At 42.6% G+C, this 23,219-nt stretch overlaps 1 protein-coding gene across 2 annotated transcripts in view; it reads left to right on the top strand.

Moving 5' to 3' along the window:
- Nucleotides 1-16,920, top strand: part of LOC106560843 (guanine nucleotide-binding protein G(o) subunit alpha) — a 143,784-nt gene extending 126,864 nt beyond the window's left edge. Inside the window, exons 5-8 of one of the 2 annotated variants that reach the window (XM_014124202.2) lie at nt 2,794-2,922; nt 5,494-5,623; nt 14,529-14,682; nt 15,762-16,920. In XM_014124202.2, coding sequence (XP_013979677.1) covers nt 2,794-2,922; nt 5,494-5,623; nt 14,529-14,682; nt 15,762-15,949 — 601 coding nt within the window. In that variant the 3' untranslated portion in view covers nt 15,950-16,920. Of the gene's footprint in view, nt 1-2,793; nt 2,923-5,493; nt 5,624-9,952; nt 10,107-10,652; nt 13,614-14,528; nt 14,683-15,761 lie in introns of those variants that run through there. The other variant, XM_014124203.2, reaches the window with a different exon arrangement.
- The last annotated feature ends 6,299 nt before the right edge of the window (nt 16,921-23,219 follow it).

The following is a 23,219-nucleotide window of genomic DNA, read 5'->3' as shown; positions in this document are numbered from 1 at the left end:
ACTGGGTGCTGACTGTTGGTTAGTCTTGGGTGTGATGATCCTCTCTATCACATTACTGGGTGCTGACTGTTGGTTAGTCTTGGATGTGAAGAACCTCTACCACATTACTGGGTGCTGACTGTTGGTTAGTCTTGGGTGTGATGAACATCTACCACATTACTGGGTGCTGACTGTTGGTTAGTCTTGGGTGTGATGATCCTCTACCACATTACTGGGTGCTGACTGTTGGTTAGTCTTGGGTGTGATGAACCTCTCTACCACATTACTGGGTGCTGACTGTTGGTTAGTCTTGGGTGTGATGATCCTCTACCACATTACTGGGTGCTGACTGTTGGTTAGTCTTGGGTGTGATGAACCTCTCTACCACATTACTGGGTGCTGACTGTTGGTTAGTCTTGGGTGTGATGATCCTCTACCACATTACTGGGTGCTGACTGTTGGTTAGTCTTGGGTGTGATGATCCTCTACCACATTACTGGGTGCTGACTGTTGGTTAGTCTTGGGTGTGATGAACCTCTCTACCACATTACTGGGTGCTGACTGTTGGTTAGTCTTGGGTGTGATGAACCTCTACCACATTACTGGGTGCTGACTGTTGGTTAGTCTTGGGTGTGATGAACCTCTCTACCACATTACTGGGTGCTGACTGTTAGTTAGTCTTGGGTGTGATGATCCTCTCTACCACATTACTGGGTGCTGACTGTTGGTTAGTCTTGGGTGTGATGAACCTCTCTACCACATTACTGGGTGCTGACTGTTGGTTAGTCTTGGGTGTGATGAACCTCTATCACATTACTGGGTGCTGACTGTTGGTTAGTCTTGGGTGTGATGATCCTCTCTACCACATTACTGGGTGCTGACTGTTGGTTAGTCTTGGGTGTGATGATCCTCTACCACATTACTGGGTGCTGACTGTTGGTTAGTCTTGGGTGTGATGAACCTCTCTACCACATTACTGGGTGCTGACTGTTGGTTAGTCTTGGGTGTGATGATCCTCTACCACATTACTGGGTGCTGACTGTTGGTTAGTCTTGGGTGTGATGAACCTCTATCACATTACTGGGTGCTGACTGTTGGTTAGTCTTGGGTGTGATGATCCTCTTTCACATTACTGGGTGCTGACTGTTGGTTAGTCTTGGGTGTGATGATCCTCTATCACATTACTGGATGCTGACTGTTGGTTAGTCATGGGTGTGATGAACCTCTACCACATTACTGGGTGCTGACTGTTGGTTAGTCTTGGGTGTGATGAACCTCTCTACCACATTACTGGGTACTGACTGTTGGTTAGTCTTGGGTGTGATGAACCTCTCTACCACATTACTGGGTGCTGACTGTTGGTTAGTCTTGGGTGTGATGATCCTCTCTACCACATTACTGGGTGCTGACTGTTGGTTAGTCTTGGGTGTGATGATCCTCTCTACCACATTACTGGGTGCTGACTGTTGGTTAGTCTTGGGTGTGATGATCCTCTCTATCACATTACTGGGTGCTGACTGTTGGTTAGTCTTGGGTGTGATCTTCTACCACATTACTGGGTGCTGACTGTTGGTTAGTATTGGGTGTGATGAACCTCTATCACATTACTGGGTGCTGACTGTTGGTTAGTCTTGGGTGTGATGATCCTCTACCACATTACTGGGTGCTGACTGTTGGTTAATCTTGGGTGTGATGAACCTCTATCACATTACTTGGTGCTGACTGTTGGTTAGTCTTGGGTGTGATGAACATCTACCACATTACTGGGTGCTGACTGTTGGTTAGTCTTGGGTGTGATGAACCTCTACCATATTACTGGGTGCTGACTGTTGGTTAGTCTTGGGTGTGATGAACCTCTCTACCACATTACTGGGTGCTGACTGTTGGTTAGTCTTGGGTGTGATGAACCTCTCTACCACATTACTGGGTGCTGACTGTTGGTTAGTCTTGGGTGTGATGAACCTCTCTACCACATTACAGTTTGCTGACTGTTGGTTAGTGTTGGGTGTGATGATCCTCTACCACATTACTGGGTGCTGACTGTTGGTTAGTCAAGGGTGTGATGAACCTCTCTACCACACTACTGGGTGCTGACTGTTGGTTAGTCTTGGGTGTGATGAACCTCTATCACATTACTGGGTGCTGACTGTTGGTTAGTCTTGGGTGTGAAGATCCTCTACCACATTACTGGGTGCTGACTGTTGGTTAGTCTTGGGTGTGATGAACCTCTCTACCACATTACTGGGTGCTGACTGTTGGTTAGTCTTGGGTGTGATGAACCTCTACCACATTACTGGGTGCTGACTGTTGGTTAGTCTTGGGTGTGATTTATGATCCTCTCTCCACACGGAGGGAGCGACAGCTTGTTTTTCCTGGGTTGTCATCCTTGTCTATTTCCCCTTATATTGATTGTCACCACTCCTGCATGTGGAGCAGTAGATTTGCACCCAGTCCTAAGCAATCCCAGCTGCTCTAGCTGATGTTGTGCTATATTTTGAACAATAGACCAGTCTTTGATATTTCCTGGCCAAAATGTCCATTATTGGCCTCGTAACTGGAGTGCACTGTTCCAGCCCTTCAGAGTCCAATGTTAGGTTGTCATTATAATATTTTTTGTCAGTCCCTTATCTAGTCCTCGGGGTAGTGGGCCAGACTACTGTCTCGCCAATCAATTATTTGAATCAATTAATTTTGTTCTGTGGTACAATGAAAACCAGTGTGTACTTACAGACCCAGAATTATACAGAGGCCCTGTTTCAGTCCTTACAGTTTAGTCCAATGGATTGATCCTAACTGGCCTCTGTCTCTCCTCAGCTACCTAGACAGTTTAGACCGGATCGGTGCACCTGACTACCAGCCCACAGAGCAGGACATCCTCAGAACCCGAGTCAAGACCACTGGCATTGTAGAAACTCACTTTGTCTTCAAGAACCTGCACTTCAGGTAAGACACTGGCTCAGTGCTCCTCTTACTCCTCAAATATCTCTCTACTCTAACTACTTAATGATTCTTTTTTAATAGATATTCCAGCTGGTTATGCTGCATTTACATTGACCTTTTCATGGAACCATGACTAGACGTCTAGTCTCATAGACTAGACGTAACATAGTAAATGTAAATCCGGGACACTAATGAGTATGATATGTTAAGTTTGGTATGGTTGCACAAGACAGATGGTCACTTTAGGCAAAAACAAAAGTAGGGTGGTTGGGTGGGCGTATAACGTGTATGTCTAGCAACCCAAAAGTTGCAAGCTTGAATCTCATCACGGGAAACATTTGTAAGCTAATTAGCAACTTTTCAACTACTTACTAATTTTTAGCTACTTTGCAACTACTTAGCATGTTAGCTAACCCTTCCCTTAACCCTAACCTTAATTAACCCTTTACCATAACTCCTAAACTTAACCTTAAACCTAACTCCTAACCCCTAGCCTAGCTAATGTTAGCCAGCTTGCAAACATTAGCCACCTAGCTAGAATTCATAACATATCATACGTTTTGCAAATTCATAACATATTGTACATTTTGCAAATTCGGAACAAATAATATGAATTGTAATTCGCAATATATCGTACGAAATGGGTGATGGACATCCCCAAATTAATGCATACCATACGAAACATAACATATCATACTAAATGGAGTGTCTCGGATTTACATACAGAATCATACAAAATGCTCTGAGACCTGGTTGTGTAAAGGGTATTCTTCTGTAGCTACAGTTTGTGTGGTTAAATGGTGATTATGATGTGTCATACATGGATTGTACCCTAGATTAATGTTTTTTTTTATTATTGTACCATGGCAATTAACATTTTCTTTTTTTAAATGAATGAGCACTGGGATCAGCACAGAGTGCTGGGAGAAAAGGAGCTGTGACTGAATCTACATTTAAATTATAAGCTCTAGTTAATTATTCTAGAACTGCCAAACCTGAAGATATACTGTATAAGTCATTAAGTATTACCTGGATATTTTGTGGTATTTAATGCACTGTAAAATCTAGAGCTACCAATTCATTATATTACTCATTCTTTTTAAAGTGGGATGTACATTGAAAAAGCAGGATGTGCAATAAAAATCAACAATTCACCTTGTTTTTTGACAAGGTAAAAATCTGTTGTTCTGCCCCTGAGCAAGGCAGTTAACCCACTGTTCCCCGGGCGCCAAAGACGTGATTGTCTATTAAGGCAGCCCCTCGCACCTCTCTGATACAGAGGGGTTGGGTTAAATGCGGAAGATACATTTCAGTTGAATGCAATCAGTTGTACAACTGACTAGGTATCCCCCTTTCCTTTCCATTTAGCTTGGAAAGGAAAGGTCATGTTAATATCATGTTAATATCAGTTGTTTTTCTATCACAAAACAGAGGGCTTGTATTTTTCCTCTGCTCCTCACACAGCGGCCTGCCTGCCTTCCTGCCTGCCTGCCTGCCTGCCTGCCTGAAGGCCTGCTAGCACAAAGCAGCTCTTTGTTCATCTCCTTCTCTGACTCAGTCAGCTGATTGAGAACAAAAAATACATTATGAAAATAATGTGTTAAAGGTCCAATTCAGCCGTTTGTATCTCAATATTAAATCATTTCTGGGTAACAATTAAGAACCTTACTATGATTGTTTTCAATTTCTCAAGCAATAATTTTGCTTGGATTTCTAGGAGTGGTCTAAACTGAAAACTGAAAACTAGCTGTTATTGGCAGAGAGGTTTGGAGCTCTCTTATTGGTCTATTAACTGCGTGGTGATGTCAACAGGCAGGGCAAAATATCTATCATGCCAAAACAGGCTGAAATTTCAGACCGTCTTTTCAAACAACTCTTACACTAAAATGGCATTATCATAATTTTCACAATTTCACAGTATTATTCCAACCTCAGTGTGGAAATATATAGAAAACACAGGGAAATCACGTGTTTGACTGCACTGGGCCTTTAATATAATATGTATAAAACAGTGGTGTGCATAGAGAGGCTGCAGGACTGTCAGGCTGTGATGTTCCATTAATTCCTGATCCTAAAACTTGCTCTCTGACAGGCTTTTTGCAAGAGCTAATGTAGTGTTCCGGTGCTGAAGAATGTTCTAGTTTAGTGGTACTGGACTGTTGTCCTTTCCCAGACCTGTTCCAGTAACCCCAGCAGTTGTGGGTGTGCCCTGCCCCTGACCTGAAATGCTGTATCTACAGTACAGAGACCTCTACAGCCTTCTGTTTGCTGGCCTGTGGCAGCAAACCTTTTGAAATCCATTGTTCTTCAGATGTAGGGAGGGGTTGGAAGTCTGTGCATGAGCCTAACCTCAATGGGAAAATTACAGTAGCTATGTTACTCAGAAACTATAAGTGGGAGCAATTTCAAAATGAATAGAGATATGCCATACCAATGTGTTTTTGCTATGTCAGACTGACTGTATGTGGTAGATATTGTACTGATACTGTATACTTTATACTACAGTATGTGATCCTCTGAGTGGTTGCTTTTGGTTTTTCTGTGCACGTGTAATGGATGGTGTGTGTTCCATAGGCTGTTTGATGTGGGAGGTCAGAGGTCGGAGAGGAAGAAATGGATCCACTGCTTTGAGGACGTGACAGCCATTATCTTCTGTGTGGCACTGAGTGGGTACGACCAGGTGCTGCATGAAGACGAAACCACGGTGAGTCTCGCACACACACACACACTTAATTAGTTGTGTCTATATCTCCATAAAACACTCTACAATGCAGCACAGTAAATTCCTTTTAATATGAGTCATGTATGTTTCCTTTGTTGAATACGTCAACATAATAAACAACAGTTTCCTACACCGGTGCTACAGTGCCTTGCGAAAGTATTCACCCCCCTTGGCATTTTTCCTATTTTGTTTTCGTACAACCTGGAATTAAAATGTATTTTGATAGGTTTGTATCATTTGATTTACACAACATGCCTACTGCGTTGAAGATGCAAAATATTTTTTCTAGTGAAACAAGAAATAAGACAAAAAAACAGAACAGTTGTGCATAACTATTCACCTCCCCAAAGTCAATACTTTGTAGAGCCACCTTTTGCAGCAATTACAGCTGCAAGTCTCTTGGGGCATGTCTCTATAAGCTTGGCACATCTAACCACTGGGATTTTTGCCCATTCTTCAAGGCAAAACTGCTCCAGCTCCTTCAAGTAGGATGGGTTCCGCTGGTGTACAGCAATCTTTAAGTCGTACCACAGATTCTCAATTGGATTGAGGTCTGGGCTTTGACTAGGCCATTCCAAGACATTTATAAGTTTTCCCTTAAACCACTCGTGTGTTGCTTTAGCAGTATGCTTAGGGCCATTATCCTGCTGGAAGGTGAACCTCCGTTGCCGTCTCAAATCTCTGGAAGACTGAAACAGGTTTCCCTCAAGTATTTCCCTGTATTTAGCGCCATCCATCATTCCTTCAATTTTGACCAGTTTCCCAGTCCCTTCCGATGAAAAACATCCCCACAGCATGATGCTGCCACCACCATGCTTCACTGTAGGGATGGTGTTCTCTGGGTGATGAGGTGTTGGGTTTGCGCCAGACATAGCATTTTCCTTGATGGCCATAAAGCTCAATTTTAGTCTCATCTGACCAGAGTTCCTTCTTCCATATGTTTGGGGAGTCAACCACACGCCTTCTGGCGAACACCAAACTTGTTTTCTTATTTTTGTCTTTAAGCAATGGCTTTTTTTCTGGCCACTCTTCCGTAAACCCCAGCTCTGTGGAGTGTACGGCTTAAAGTGGTCCTATGGACAGATACTCCAATCTCCGCTGTGGAGCTTTGCAGCTCCTTCAGGGTTATCTTTGGTCTCTTTGTTGCCTCTCTGCTTAATGCCCTCCTTGCCTGGTCCATGAGTTTTGGTGGGCAGCCCTCTCTTGGCAGGTTTGTTGTGGTGCCATATTCTTTCCATTATTTAATAATGGATTTAATGTTGCTCCGTGGAATGTTCAAAGTTTCTTTTTTTATAACCCAATCATGATCTGTACTTCTCCACAACTTTGTCCCTGACCTGTTTGGAGAGCTCCTTGGTCTTCATGGTGTTGCTTGCTTGGTGGTGCCCCTTGCTTAGTGGTGTTACAGACTCTGGGGCCTTTCAGAACAGGTGTATATATACTGAGATCATGTGACAGATCATGTGACACTTAGATTGCACACAGGTGGACTTTATTTAACTAATTATGTTACTTCTGAAGGTAATTGGTTGCACCAGATCTTATTTAGGGGCTTCATGGCAGAGGGGTGAATACATATGCACGCACCACTTTTCCGTTTTTTATTTTATAAGTCATTTTTTTCATTTCACTTCACCAATTTTGACTATTTTCTTTATGTCCATTACATGAAATCCATTGAAATGACAGTTTGTAATGCAACAAAATAGGAAAACGCCAAGGGGGATGAATACTTTTACAAGGCACTGTATGTACAGTACACATCCAGTGGCGTAACGCAGTTTCGCGAGGACCGAGCAATGAAAACGTGTAACTTCTTGCTATTCTACACATTTAGCTAGGACTGTCTGGGACTGGTCTGAGTGGGGAGGGGAAAACTGAAAACTAGCTGTTATTGGCAGAGAGGTTTGGAACTCTCTTTCTTATTGGTCTACTAATTTACTGTCTGGTGATGTCAACAGGCATGTCATAACTCCATCCCACTAAAACAGTCTGAAATTTCAGTCAATCTTTTCAAACAGCTCTTACACTAAGAGTGAGTGCCTGCTAGGGCTGCGGGGAGGTGTGGTACGCCAGTGTACCACATCCCTGGTTTCCTGCTACTCATGTTGAAATGAAGGGTTCACAATTACCATTACCAGGCCTTTTATCTATGGATCCTCAGGTTAATCTATGCTCTGAAACACATTGCTAATGTACAGTAGCTTACATTGATATGACCGTTTACATGCAAGTGTAGATTCATTTTGGATTCGTTTTTTGATAAACAAAAATATGTGAGGAGCTTTACATAACACAGCATTAGATTAGACCACATAGTTACTGTATTTCTCTCTATGCAAACACAGTAGTAGTCACACTTCCCATCTGGTTCCACCCAGTTCTCTACCATAACCTCTGGTTGTATCAGCTGGTGTTAATGCCCAGGCAAATGAGTTGATTTCCATCCAGTTGCTTAGTTAGTGAGCATCCCTGAGCACCCCCATGGCCAATGGCAGTGCGTGAACAGTTTTTTCGGGGGCCTAAATGTGCGATATACATCTCTAACATCCAGTATAATCTCTCCCAGGCCTGTTTAAAAGCCTCATCACATTTATTCTACTGCCATTTCCAAAAGCAGCTGGGTTTATTTTAGAAATATTTCTATAGTTCAGGATAATCCTATTTGAAAATGCAACAAAATGTTTGAGAATAGAATAGGCAATTCCCTTAATTCAGTACAGACTGATTAACAGACATGATAAAACCGAACAAGCAAGGAACAATGCTTCTAACAGGTTGACGGGCTCCTAAATCAAAGTTTACCCCTGGACTCCTATACATATGGCCGCACGTGTGTATCAGCACGTACACACACACACACACACATTTGCATTCATTTCTCACTCCCTCTATCTGGCTTCCTTTCCCTGTTTTTCCCCTTCATGCAAGTACTGGCACCCACTGAAAGACGTGCACAGCAGGGCACCGAAAAAATGTTTCTACAGCAATCCTGTTCAATAAATGTAACTGCAAGGTTTGGTTTCGGTCCTTCCTGCCTGCTCTACAGTTTTCTCCTTTCATCGTTGGGGGGAGTGTGCGTGTGCGTGCTGGCACATGACTGTGGGTGCGTTTCTGCTTGTGCGAGCGTGCACGTGTGTGTGTTTAAGAGGGGGGAGATGAGTTGGGCTCTTGTGCATGTCCATCTCCGCACCACTGAGCCCCCCCAGCAGCTCTCATCTCTCCTTCAACGGCTTCTCAGCTCCTCTCCTGTCATCTCTCGCCATCGGCTGTCCTCTCTAACCAATCGCCAAATGCTAAAAACCCACCTGGTTCCACAGAGGACCCTCCCACCAAACATGTGTACAGGTATGAAACCTTAAACAAGGACAAAATCATCTGGAAAGAGTTAAAAGCAGCACTCGTTCTGGTTGTAATGTGATTCTGTGTGTACATCGTATGTATGTACCTGTGTGTATTTACCTGTGAGTGCCTGTGACTTGCACTGTGAGGATGATATGACACTGTCTGTACTCTAGTATGTGTTGCCTTGTTCTCAGAGTTACTTGTCAGAGGCTCAATCAACTGATGAGATAAATGCTAAACTATGGTCATTAGTTTTCCTATCTCTTCTCTTTCTCTCTCTTACATTTTCTAAGAATTACTAACACACCAAGAACAGTCTCTGTGACTCATCTTGTTCTATCAACAGATTATGATTGGCTTTTTCCTCTGCTCTATTTCATCTGATTGGGTTGTGCGAGCCCTCGCTGCTGCTCTAAGTGGAATGTGATTGGCTGTAAAGGAGCAGTCGTGACTTTGTTCTTTGTGTCTTTTCCACTGTTATTGAGAACAAGGCAACAATTCACTCACACCAGAGAGAGTGTCTGCTTCCAACTCTACAAACACCCTGGTGAAATTACGTATCAGTTGTCTAGAAATGTATTTGCATGCCCTCCCATCCCTGTTCTAGAGAGAAGCACACAGGGTTTGTCCTAGACCAAGGCTACGTACCTAATAACATTGTGCATGAACAAGGCTACCCTCCCAGGAAGCTGAATACTTGTCATACTTAACATATTACCATGACACTGTGGCAAACGGGATCATGGTAATGAAATACTGTAGACACTTTCTTTTAGAATGTTCTTGGATCTCGGGGGAAGTGGCTCATATACAGTTAACGCTTTAGCTCCTGGAAGGGGCATTTAAAGTTTAGTTTCTATTCTTTTGTAGTTTCCATTCTTCACTTGTTTCTCTATTTTTGTGTGGGTGTGACGTAGTTAGAGAGTCACAGAGCAGACTGACTGACGTTGTTTTCTCTACCCACAGAACCGCATGCATGAGTCTATGAAGCTGTTCGACAGCATCTGTAACAACAAATGGTTCACAGACACCTCCATCATTCTATTTCTCAACAAGAAGGACATATTCGAGCAGAAAATTAAGAAATCTCCCCTTAGTATCTGCTTCCCGGAGTACACAGGTAATTGATGTAGAGTGGAGGCTATTGAGCTAGGAGAAAAGAGGGATGGAGTAGCAGCAGGAAGGACAACTAGAAGAAGGGGTAGTGTGGTAATGAGGGATAATGTGTAGAAATGCTTGAAGAGGGATGATTAGCTTTCAGAATCAGAACAGGAGAAGAGGATTCTTTCTCATTTACTCATGCCTTACCTGGCATGACTCCATGTTATCATCTTAGGGCTTATAGTGCAGAGCAGCCAAGGAGTCTGGCTCGCCTGCTGTACTCGCTGTGTAAACCAAGGCCTCCCTCCGCAGTTACAGCATAATCAAGTCACTTAGACAAGCACTAGGTTTTACATTGGGTGTGTAATATTTGGGGAAAAACATTGTTTTGTGTCTGTTCTTGTCCCTATATCTTTTCATTTTTTTTGTCTGCTTATCTTCCCCTTTTATTTTCATCTTTCTACTTCTTCTTTCTTTTATTAACCAACTTCCTTTCCACATCCTGTCTTGGGCCATATATTTTCTCCATTTCCTTTTTCTCCTGCTTTTTCACACCTTTCTGCAGGCACGGACACCTTCATGGAGGCGGTGGGCCACATCCAGTCTCAGTACGAGAGCAGGAACAAGTCCCTCCAAAAGGAAGTGTATGCCCACGTCACCTGTGCCACCGACACCAACAACATCCAGTTTGTGTTTGACGCGGTCACCGACGTCATCATCTCCAACAACCTGCGTGGTTGTGGCCTGTATTAACCCAGAGGATAGGCCCTTCTCCACTTTTCCCTCAGTCTTTTATGCTTTTAGATTTGTTTATATAATAAAACATTTTCATTCAGTTGTAGAAAGAGAGACAGCTGTATTTTAGGCCTCAGGCTTTGCACATCACAAGGAGAGGTGAAGACAGGAAAAAGAGAGGACTCCTGAGTGGAACAATTAGTTTAGTTTGATAAAGAATATACATTTTGACAATTTGATACAAAAGTCATTTTATGTTTGGCAATATGCTGCATTGTTTACTAAAACACTTACACAATGTTACACAACAGTAATGATTGCCTAACTGGAATTGGGTCACCACCATAAACAAGAATATACAGTTTACAAGGAAAACTGCCCATCTTTACCAACGAAGTATCTCTTTTGCTTATTGAGTAGTAGTCATCTGATATGAGAGGAATTTGTGCCTGGACAGTTTTGTGAAACACTTTGAAGTGGGAATTGGAGTTGAAGAGTTGGAGATGTGTTTTTGGCTAGTGGAAGATGTTACCGTGTAAATAATGTGAATTTCAGGATTTATTTTTGGGTTGAAATATTATTTGTTGTTCCGCTTATATGTCATGTGGGTTCTAAGATTTTTGTATTGGATGGCTTTTTTTGGCTATTGTCTAATATTTGTACGATTCAGTGTAAGATTTGAAAGTACAGCCAAAGATGTTTTCAGCCCTTTACACTGCAGTGGTCTCACTGAAGGGTACATTTCCACAAACCGTACAGTGTATTTGCATAACTAATTGTAGCCCATTTATAATGGAAATTGGTAGCGGTGGTAATCTTCATAAAAGTCACTGCCTGTTGAGTTAGAGCTGTAGAAATATTCACCCGTCATATTTAGTCCAGATTTTCTTGTTGAGGTTTAGGTGCCTCAGCAGTCTCAATCAAGCACTGGGAGTTGTTTGACTTACGTTGATGGTGATTGTCAGTAACTACTTTGCCTTACCGGTGCCAATGCTATATTCTTAATGGGAGAGTCAATAGGATAAGCAGGAAGTATTTAATGTGTGTGAGGTCAAATACGTTAGTATCTGTTTGTAGTATACTGCAATAGAGAGCGTGTGTAGGATGAGGTTATCCAGGAAACAACTGTTCCATTCCTCATTACACAGAACCTCGGGGAGGAAACCAAATGTCACAACACCCTCCCTGTCACTTGCCAGATAATGCCAAACCACTCCAAGAAGGGGAAAAACCTGTTGGTTTCTTGCCAAATAAACCCTGCTCCCTGAGGTTTGATTCCGTCCTCCTCTTTTAGCTGTGCTCTTGTCATGGCTGTAGGAAGCTCTCTACGAAATCACTAGTTTGTCACACCCATGCAGGTGCCGGGTGAGTGTGGGTAGGGCAGATGTTTCCATGACGATCGTTCTCAGCACCACGCCTGCCTTAGCTGGCAGGTGCAGCCTCTTGTGTGTCAGGTGACTCTGACAGCCTGGTTCTCTGGGCTCTGAAAGATTTGTTGACTGTACTGCAGTACACTACAACACCATTGCAGTAAGTTACTGTGTTGCTTCGGTAGGTGCGCAGCAGGAAGCAAAGGCTTTGCCAGCTCCACAACAGGACATGGTCTCTGAGTTCTCATGGGCAGAAGAAATCTCATTCTGTGCCAAATCTGTTGAGACAGTGTTGGTGTGCCACATTTTAAGATGAATAAAAAGCTTGTCCGTGCTGCGGTGTCGGCAAGCAGAGTCACAGCTGGAGTTTTCTATACCAGAGGCTAAACTAAGATGGAAGCCATCAGAAGTCTAGCAGGGCGTGTGTGTGTCCCAGAGCACCCGCCCAGATGGTCTCTCTGCTCATCTTATAGCTTGGCCTTACACCTGACTGATGGCCTATAAAGCCTGTGTCCTTGGTCCAGGGAATGAAGGGTAATAAGATCAGGGAACGGCAGGCAGAGAGAACGCTGGGTAATAGAGTTTATGTGCACAGCAGTGAGGCTGATGGATAATGGAGTCTTAGGGCCAAGGTAAAGAGACAGATTGGTAAGTGTGTCTGCTGGAGAGAAACAGATGGGAGGTACAATATGTGGCCCTGAGTAAACTGGATCTCCAGTCTGGTGGTTACCGAGAGAGAGAGAGAGACAGCAGTGGATATGATATACAGTAGTGTGGTCCTCTGATGTAATAGAGGTTAGTTTACCACGTCTGCACTTTGCCTTGGTGGAGATGTACAGAAGCTGTCTGGAGCTGTAATACAGTTGATTAGCTGTCAGGCTCTCCCAGTACCCAGTGTGTCAGTCCCAGTCAAGCACACACACGCACACACATACAAAACACGCGCACGCATACACACACCAAGGTACTCCCAATCACAGCAGGCTAAACATTCCAATATTTCAACTGCAGCCATAAATAATAAAACAATCGGCACAATAGAACTTTTGAAAAGGAGAATTCTTTCCCTGAATGCATTTCGCCATGTGTTACACAAAGACTGCCTCTGCATGAGCATGGGAGGAATACATTGGAGACTATTCTCTGGAGCTTACCACAACCCCTATGAGGAAATTAAATTGTTGTTCATTTGAAAATGTAGTGTCCGTCCAAACCGTACCAAGCCACCAACCCACAAGCAGCACTAGGATGCTGACAGTACAGTACGTCATGGTATGATTTACTGCCTGTTCTCTAGTAGGTGTTGTTTGTGTCTCACTGATGTAATTATTGTTTGCTCATTCGTCTCTTTCACTGTTATGATTATTTATTGAAGGGTGTATTTATATGAAGGAAATAATAAAGCACCACATGAAACTCTGTCTGACCCTCCCTCGCTCTCTTTTTTTTCTCTCTCCCTCTGTCACTCTCTCCCAGGCCAAGTGCCTGCTTCTTTATGACTCATGGCACTCTCTCTGCGTCATGTTTACCCTGGAAAAGGGAATTATTTAAATAGAGGTCATGGGCTTGATTCAAGTTGGATGATGATCAAGTTTGTGTATGCGCTGTGCAGTGAGTGTTTTGCTCTCTCGCTCTCTCTCTCTACTCTCTTCCCTTGCGCAATGGGATGCTACTGAACTAACTATGAGCGTGTCACCGCCTGCAGTACAGAGCCCAGGGGACTATGAGAAACAAACTACTACCCATTGCACAGCACACTCACACACACTTTACACTAACACACAACACCTCTCTCAGTACCACAACACACACTCTTACAGACACACAATATTTCACTATGTCTCTCCATCCTCTTTCTCTATCTCTCTCTGTATGCATGTTGATGAGAACTGTGAAGGGAGGATTGGTCTGGTCCTGTCTCTCTCTCCCCTGCCCCCTGTTTATCACCTGAGTCATTTTCAGACACACAGACACTGAACACAGCAGCTGCTAGCTGTCTCCTAGAAACATCTCATTATGTCTGATTCTAACCATTCAATGTTCTTTATCGCAGGGCGCAATTGTTCGGATTGGTTCAACAAAGTTTCATTAGAAACCCTTTCTTCTCCTACTTAGCAGTCTGTCCTGTCCGAGTGCTTTGGGAGGCTCTCTCTCTCTCTACTGTCCTCAAGTCATGAAGCTTGGTTCAACTATTCCAGCTTGGTTTTTATTGCTCTGGTGCTAACCTTTCCACATGATCTGTTTCTCTCTCCCTCCCTACCACTCTTCCTCCTCTCTCTCTTCCTCCCTCTGCTTCTGTCCTCCTTTCTCTCTTCCTCCTTTTCTCTCCACTGCAGAATCGCATGCACGAGTCTCTTATGCTGTTCGATTCCATCTGTAACAACAAATTCTTCATTGACACTTCCATCATTCTCTTCCTCAACAAGAAAGATCTGTTTGCCGAAAAGATCAAGAAATCTGCCTTGAGTATCTGTTTCCCTGAGTATACCGGTAAGATTTGTAACTTAATGGACACTTTTTTGTACCTTTTGTAAATGTAAGAATTGGCCAAATCATATCTGCTAGCTGAAACCCTGCAGTTGAGTCTGCAAAAATCCACCTAGGTCTTTACTATGTGATCTTAAAAGAAGTTGACATTGTGGTATATTCAACCACAGGGGTATACAAATATTTAGTTTCTCTAACCCCCCCTTGCCCCCTCTCCCTCCCCTATCTGACAAGGTGAGATGGTCAACCATGGCCTAAGAGAGAATAAAAGCAGAGCCACGCTTGAGCAGTCATGGAGAAGGGATGGCCACTGAGGGCTGTCTCCGTCCCTGTCTGCTCAGGCACAGACAGACAGACACCATACTCTTTCCTCTCCCTGCTTAGAGAGCCGCAGGGGACACTTTTATATATATTTTTTGGCCTTTATTTATCCAGGCGAGTCAATTTAAGGAACAAATTCTTATTTACAATGACGGCCTGGCCAGTGACGACTGGGAAACGCAGTGCAATAAATAATAACAAAATAAACACTGCAGAAGTGGACGTTATTCTGCAGCCTTCCACATCTGGCACACAAAGCTAAGCCAATGGGACTGCTGTATTCTCATGGTAACTAAAGTCACATGGGTTCTCTCAATAGAGTATTGTGATTTTTGCAATAGAGCTAACTACAGATGTAAGATCTTAATTTGATCCCCCTGTTGCAGGAAATACAAAAACTTGTAGTGTAGTTGAGGTTTAAAAAGGCTTCTGAAGTTTGAAATTTCAGACTTGGACGTCCATTAATTATGTCCATTAATTATAATCCACATAATTCACATTTCCTGTTGCTGCAGGATTATTTTCCTTCTGTAGCAAACTGACTCAAACTAGTATCCTACATCTGCATAGTTATGTTTGTTATGATAATATATTTATGTAGCAGAATGTTAAAACATATTGAATGGAATGAATTCAGGCCCTAAAAGCTTTCTTCAGCTTAGTTCTTACTCTTTCACTGTTACCTTTCTCTCTGTTCTGTCTTTCCTCCTTTCTCCCTCGTCCTTTCCTATCTTTTACTCTCTCCATTACCTCCATTACAGGTTCTAACACCTATGATGATGCAGCTGCCTACATCCAAGCACAATTTGAGAGCAAGAACCGCTCGCCTAATAAGGAGATCTACTGTCACCTGACGTGTGCCACGGATACAGGGAACATCCAGGTGGTGTTTGACGCTGTCACTGACATCATCATCGCCAACAACCTGCGAGGCTGTGGTTTGTACTAAGCCCTGACCGCCCCTTCGCCTCACCTCTGGAAATTATTCGAATTCAAAATGCAACTTGGTAAATAATGAAATTTAAAAATAGGCATACGTATATATAAATATATATACAGTACCAGTCAAAAGTTTGGACACACCTACTCATTCAAGGGTTTTTCTTTATTTTTACTATTTTCTACATTGTAGAATGATAGTGAAGACATCAAACTATGAAATAACACATATGGAATCATGTAGAAACCAAAAAAGTGTTAAACAAATCAAAATATATTTGAGATTCTTCAAAGTAGCCACCCTTTGCCTTGATGACAGCTTTGCACACTCTTGGCCTTCTCTTAACTAGTACAAATAAAGAAAGACCCTTGAATGAGTAGGTGTGTCCAAACTTTTGACTGGTACTGTATATAATAGGGCCATACTTGCAAACATTATGAACAGTTTACCTTTAAACTGTTTCCCCCTCTCAAAATGCGCATCAGCCAATTAATATCGTTGATTAGTATCGTTGTTCTATCAAATAACCTGGCACATTTTAGCCCTATCCTAACCTCACCAGCTGACAGTGATTATTCTGTATATCAAATTCCACAAAGATATGAGACTTTTTATCCACCAACCAATGGCATTTCTTGAAATAGGTTAACCCTGGCCACCAGAGGGATATTTTAATCCTATTTGCTATGGAATGTTAGGCCTATGTAGAACACAAATTCATCATTAAGTTTTTTTATTTCACCTTTATTTAACCAGGTAGGCCAGTTGAGAACAAGTTCTCATTTACGACTGCGACCTGGCCAAGATAAAGCAAAGCAGTGAGACACAAACAACAACACAGAGTTACACATGGAATAAACAAAAGTACAGTCAATAACAATAGAAAAATCTATATACATTGTGTGCAAATGGAGTAAGGAGGTAAGGCAATAAATAGGCCATAGTAGCGAAGTAATTACAATTTGTGCAGATGATGATGGGCAAGTAGAAATACTGGTGTGCAAAAGAGCAAAAAAAGTCAATTAAAAACAATGTGGGGATGAGGTAGGTAGATTGGATGGGCTATTTACAGATGGGCTGTGTACAGCTGCAGCGATCGGTTAGCTGCTCAGATAGCTTATGCTTAAAGTTAGTGAGGGAGATATAAGTCTCCAACTTCAGCGATTTTTGCAATTCGTTCCAGTCATTGGCAGCAGAGAACTGGGAGGAAAGGCGGCCAAAGGAGGTGTTGGCTTTGGGGGTGACCAGTGAGACATACCTGCTGGAGTGCGTGCTACGGGTGGGTGTTGTGGTGACCAGTGAGATAAGGCGGAGCTTTACCTAGCAAAGACTTCTAGATGACCTGGAGCCAGTGGGTCTGGCGACGAATTGCGAGACGTTGATTCAGTTTTGACCTAAACTTTATTAAACATGCACCATTCTAAGTGGCGAAATGTGGCTCCGGTGTGCTCCAGCTGATCTGCACCCCTGTATAGCAGTGGCCTATATGTCAGTCTGCAAGAGGGAGTCCAAGAAGCGTCTCATTAAATATATTTCTAATTTACAAGGTTTTCGCAACACACTATCACAACTAACTAACACACTATCACAATAAATGTAATTCTACATTTCAAAGGAAAAAAACGATATCTCACCTGGAATTCGAACTTGCTGCAAACAACAAAAATTACCGGAAGTCAAGATCACAACAGTGAGCTATCTGTCCAATTGAAATTGTGTGTGTGTTTTAGTAACTTTGATTAGCAGATCAACGTGCGACTTTGGTCACGTCCAACTATGTCAACATTGGTAATTGGCTGATACAGAATTTGTTACAGGAAATAATCATGTCCAGCTGGTGGTGTTATCATATGGCTAAATATGCCAGGTTATCTAATGGGAAAAGCTAACAAGTAGCGTTCTATCACGTGCAACTACATCAACGATTTTAATTGACTGGTGTGGATTTAAATGTAAACGTTCTAATGTTCGCAAGTATGGCCCCATTGTTTTTAGTTTGTCTTCGAAGAGCTGCCAACAGAACTGATTTCTTATAGAAACCCAGCCTTTAAAATTTTAGAACAAAGTTGAGAACTCGTTTAATGTTTGTTTTTTCCCCTTCCCGACTGTGTCTTTTTGTTTTTAACAAAACAACCCTGTTTTTCATAATGTTTTTGTAATTTTTTATGTTTTTGTTTATCATGTCTATATTTATTACATGAATATCAGTCCATGGGTGACCTGTACACATTTGCCTGAGTATATTACTGTTGTAATTATGCTGAAAACTGCTCTAGCTCTAACAGTGGCTATGATAGGTATGATGGTCATGAGTACGACAGTCAAGATCAGTTTCTTTCTTTTGTACCAGACTGGGTTTTCATGGTAATCCTAGAAGTTCTGTTCAGCTATTTGATCATTTAGTTAAAAGGAAACACCCAGGATTGATGCGTCCTTTTTCCACCCATCCCTTCCTGTCACTCCGGTGGGCCTTTGCCATTGGTTGTGTGGATTTTGGAGCGGGGAGTCACAGCGTGACCCAAAGCCTCTGAACCGGATATCTGAAAAGTGTCATATCAGTGCCAACCCCAGGAGAATGACAGGTTTGGAGATAGTCCTAGGAACACGTTGTTACTGTAATGAATACCTATTAACATGATCATGTAAGGAACTTCTACTTTTTTATGATCATTTATTAATTTATTTATTTATTGTCTGTCCCACACACCACCTCTGCACTCACCACACACCTTGTACTTTATTCCTCCACTCATCTTTTCCTAGCACCCACCTCTCTCACCTATCGTTTAATTGTTTTGGGTTGGCCATTAGCTGAGTAGTGGTGTCTATCGTCACGCCTCCTGACACAAATAGCATGAGCAACCCTTCAGCCTTTGTAGAAAAAAAGAGAGAGATAAACGCGTCACATAGAAAATATTGAGAAAAAATCCTACAAAATCCACAAAAAAGGTAAAAGAAATGGAAAAACGAAAGAAAAAAGACAACAGCGACATAAAAAGACAACCGTCATATGCACTGGGTGTATGGACTGGGAGATTTGAGGTCAAGGGTCATTGGACTGTGTGTCTTGGTAGAAAGCTGTAGATCCTTGGGTTCTAAAATCTTTACAATGTGGAACTGTTGAAGAAAAAATGTACAAAAAAGAATGATTATGACAATAATAACAATGCAGAAAATGATGATGAATTACAATATCAATGATAATGATGATTCTGTAATATTATTAAAGTATATTTCTTGTGCTTTGTAGCTACAGAAAAAAATGTTTCTCTCTCCCCCATTTCAAAAAATGTTTGGCAAGGGTTCCCGTGATCCACACCGTTTTTACTGACTTACTGATGTTTATGAACTGTACTGATTATTTCTGCCTGTTCTCCCTGCATTACAGTGTCTTTACTTAGCCTGACTTATATATATATATATATAATATCTATTTTTTTTATTTTGGAAGAACCACTTTGGAGCACGTCCTGCCCCGTTGCTGTTAAGGGTGGGGTGTGTACGCGACTGTACAGATTCATGCGCTTTCTTTTATTTTGGGGGAATTGTACTCAAACACCTTCCAGGTCTGCATAGAAAAGCACAGCTCTTAATTCACACATAGATTTGGAAAGATGTATCTCTCCTCCCTATCTGCCTTCTTGATTTAAATGTTTTTAAAGAATACTGTGTATTATTACATATACCAGTTTGGCATTCTTTTTCCTTTGATCCCCTCCTTTTTCCTCAATTTTTTATCCCAGTAAATGCTTTTCCGTGCTGCTTTTTCTCCCTCCTCTTTAGTGAATGGTTGTTCTTTCATGTGGGATGTTCGTGCTGGAATACCAATCGAATGTAGTGTTTACATTAAAAGCCACAGTTTTCATGACTACAACTTGGGGCCTTCAGATTCTTATTGTCACTGATAATTAACCTTCTATCTATTACACTGTCCTGACACCTATCTATTACACTGTCCTGACACCTATCTATTACACTGTCCTGACACCTATCTATTACACTGTCCTGACACCTATCTATTACACTGTCCTGACACCTATCTATTACACTGTCCTGACACCTATCTATTACACTGTCCTGACACCTATCTATTACACTGTCCTGACACCTATCTATTACACTGTCCTGACACCTATCTATTACACTGTCCTCTGGCACCTGACACCTATCTGTTACACTGTCCTGACACCTATCTATTACACTGTCCTTCGACACCTATCTATTACACTGTCCTGACACCTATCTATTACACTGTCCTCTGCTGACACCTATCTATTACACTGTCCTGACACCTATCTATTACACTGTCCTGACACCTATCTATTACACTGTCCTCTGGCTGACACCTATCTATTACACTGTCCTCTGGCACCTGACACCTATCTATTACACTGTCCTGACACCTATCTATTACACTGTCCTCTGGCACCTGACACCTATCTATTACACTGTCCTGACACCTATCTATTACACTGTCCTGACACCTATCTATTACACTGTCCTGACACCTATCTATTACACTGTCCTCTGGCACCTGACACCTATCTATTACACTGTCCTGACACCTATCTATTACACTGTCCTCTGGCACCTGACACCTATCTATTACACTGTCCTGACACCTATCTATTACACTGTCCTGACACCTATCTATTACACTGTCCTCTGGCACCTGACACCTATCTATTACACTGTCCTCTGGCACCTGACACCTTCTATCTATTACACTGTCCTGACACCTATCTATTACACTGTCCTCTGGCACCTGACACCTATCTATTACACTGTCCTCTGGCACCTGACACCTATCTATTACACTGTCCTCTGGCACCTGACACCTTCTATCTATTACACTGTCCTCTGGCACCTGACACCTTCTATCTATTACACTGTCCTCTGGCACCTGACACCTATCTATTACACTGTCCTCTGGCACCTGACACCTATCTATTACACTGTCCTCTGGCACCTGACACCTATCTATTACACTGTCCTCTGGCACCTGACACCTTCTATCTATTACACTGTCCTCTGGCACCTGACACCTTCTATCTATTACACTGTCCTCTGGCACCTGACACCTATCTATTACACTGTCCTCTGGCACCTGACACCTATCTATTACACTGTCCTCTGGCACCTGACACCTTCTATCTATTACACTGTCCTCTGGCACCTGACACCTTCTATCTATTACACTGTCCTCTGGCACCTGACACCTCTATCTATTACACTGTCCTCTGGCACCTGACACCTTCTATCTATTACACTGTCCTCTGGCACCTGACACCTTCTATCTATTACACTGTCCTCTGGCACCTGACACCTTCTATCTATTACACTGTCCTCTGGCACCTGACACCTTCTATCTATTACACTGTCCTCTGGCACCTGACACCTTCTATCTATTACACTGTCCTCTGGCACCTGACACCTTCTATCTATTACACTGTCCTCTGGCACCTGACACCTTCTATCTATTACACTGTCCTCTGGCACCTGACACCTATCTATTACACTGTCGTCTGGCACCTGACACCTATCTATTACACTGTCCTCTGGCACCTGACACCTTCTATCTATTACACTGTCCTCTGGCACCTGACACCTATCTATTACACTGTCCTCTGGCACCTGACACCTTCTATCTATTACACTGTCCTCTGGCACCTGACACCTTCTATCTATTACACTGTCCTCTGGCACCTGACACCTATCTATTACACTGTCCTCTGGCACCTGACACCTTCTATCTATTACACTGTCCTCTGGCACCTGACACCTTCTATCTATTACACTGTCCTCTGGCACCTGACACCTATCTATTACACTGTCCTCTGGCACCTGACACCTATCTATTACACTGTCCTCTGGCACCTGACACCTTCTATCTATTACACTGTCCTCTGGCACCTGACACCTTCTATCTATTACACTGTCCTCTGACACCTGACACCTATCTATTACACTGTCCTCTGGCACCTGACACCTTCTATCTATTACACTGTCCTCTGGCACCTGACACCTTCTATCTATTACACTGTCCTCTGACACCTGACACCTATCTATTACACTGTCCTCTGGCACCTGACACCTATCTATTACACTGTCCTCTGGCACCTGACACCTATCTATTACACTGTCCTCTGGCACCTGACACCTTCTATCTATTACACTGTCCTCTGGCACCTGACACCTTCTATCTATTACACTGTCCTCTGGCACCTGACACCTCATCTATTACACTGTCCTCTGACACCTGACACCTTCTATCTATTACACTGTCCTCTGGCACCTGACACCTTCTATCAATTACACTGTCCTCTGGCACCTGACACCTTCTATCTATTACACTGTCCTCTGGCACCTGACACCTTCTATCTATTACACTGTCCTCTGGCACCTGACACCTTCTATCTATTACACTGTCCTCTGGCACCTGACACCTTCTATCTATTACACTGTCCTCTGGCACCTGACACCTTCTATCTATTACACTGTCCTCTGGCACCTGACACCTTCTATCTATTACACTGTCCTCTGGCACCTGACACCTTCTATCTATTACACTGTCCTCTGGCACCTGACACCTTCTATCTATTACACTGTCCTCTGGCACCTGACACCTTCTATCTATTACACTGTCGTCTGGCACCTGACACCTTCTATCTATTACACTGTCCTCTGGCACCTGACACCTTCTAGCACTTGACACCTTCCGGCACTTGACAAACTACTAATAAGATAAACAACGCTGTGAAACTGAGCTAGGGAGGTAAGTAAGAATGCACGAAACAACATAACTAGGGCTGTGGTCATGACATTTTGTCAGCCATGATTGTCAAGCAAATAACTGCTGGTCTCACAGTAATTGACCGTTAATTAACATAAACACGTTTAGCATCTCCTGGCTTCCACACGTAGCCTACAAGCCGCTGATGCAGACCTTTGGAACATCTACAGTACATTTAAAAAGTCTAATAAATCCATGTAATATAGCCTACACCTTCACAATAAATCCATTATTTATTTTAGACAGATTTAAAGAAACACGATATGAAGGAAATGTAGTCTATTTCAGAACAGAAATGCATACACTGAGTTGTCCTTATGTTAGGTCCTGATCTGGCTATGCCATATGGCTGTGTGCTACTCTAGTTCATTTACCAGACAAGATTTGCTTAGAATTCCATGGCATTATTTTATAAAATTATATAAGTCTGAAGAATACAATTGAACATAGCTGAATAAAATATAAAGGATATTTTCTCCAAACGAT

The sequence above is a fragment of the Salmo salar genome, chromosome ssa10, assembly GCF_905237065.1.
Source record: "Salmo salar chromosome ssa10, Ssal_v3.1, whole genome shotgun sequence".
In the NCBI taxonomy this organism is placed as follows: domain Eukaryota; kingdom Metazoa; phylum Chordata; class Actinopteri; order Salmoniformes; family Salmonidae; genus Salmo; species Salmo salar.
The sequence above is the reverse complement of the archived record's forward strand: the minus strand, read 5'-3'. Positions and strand labels throughout refer to the sequence as shown.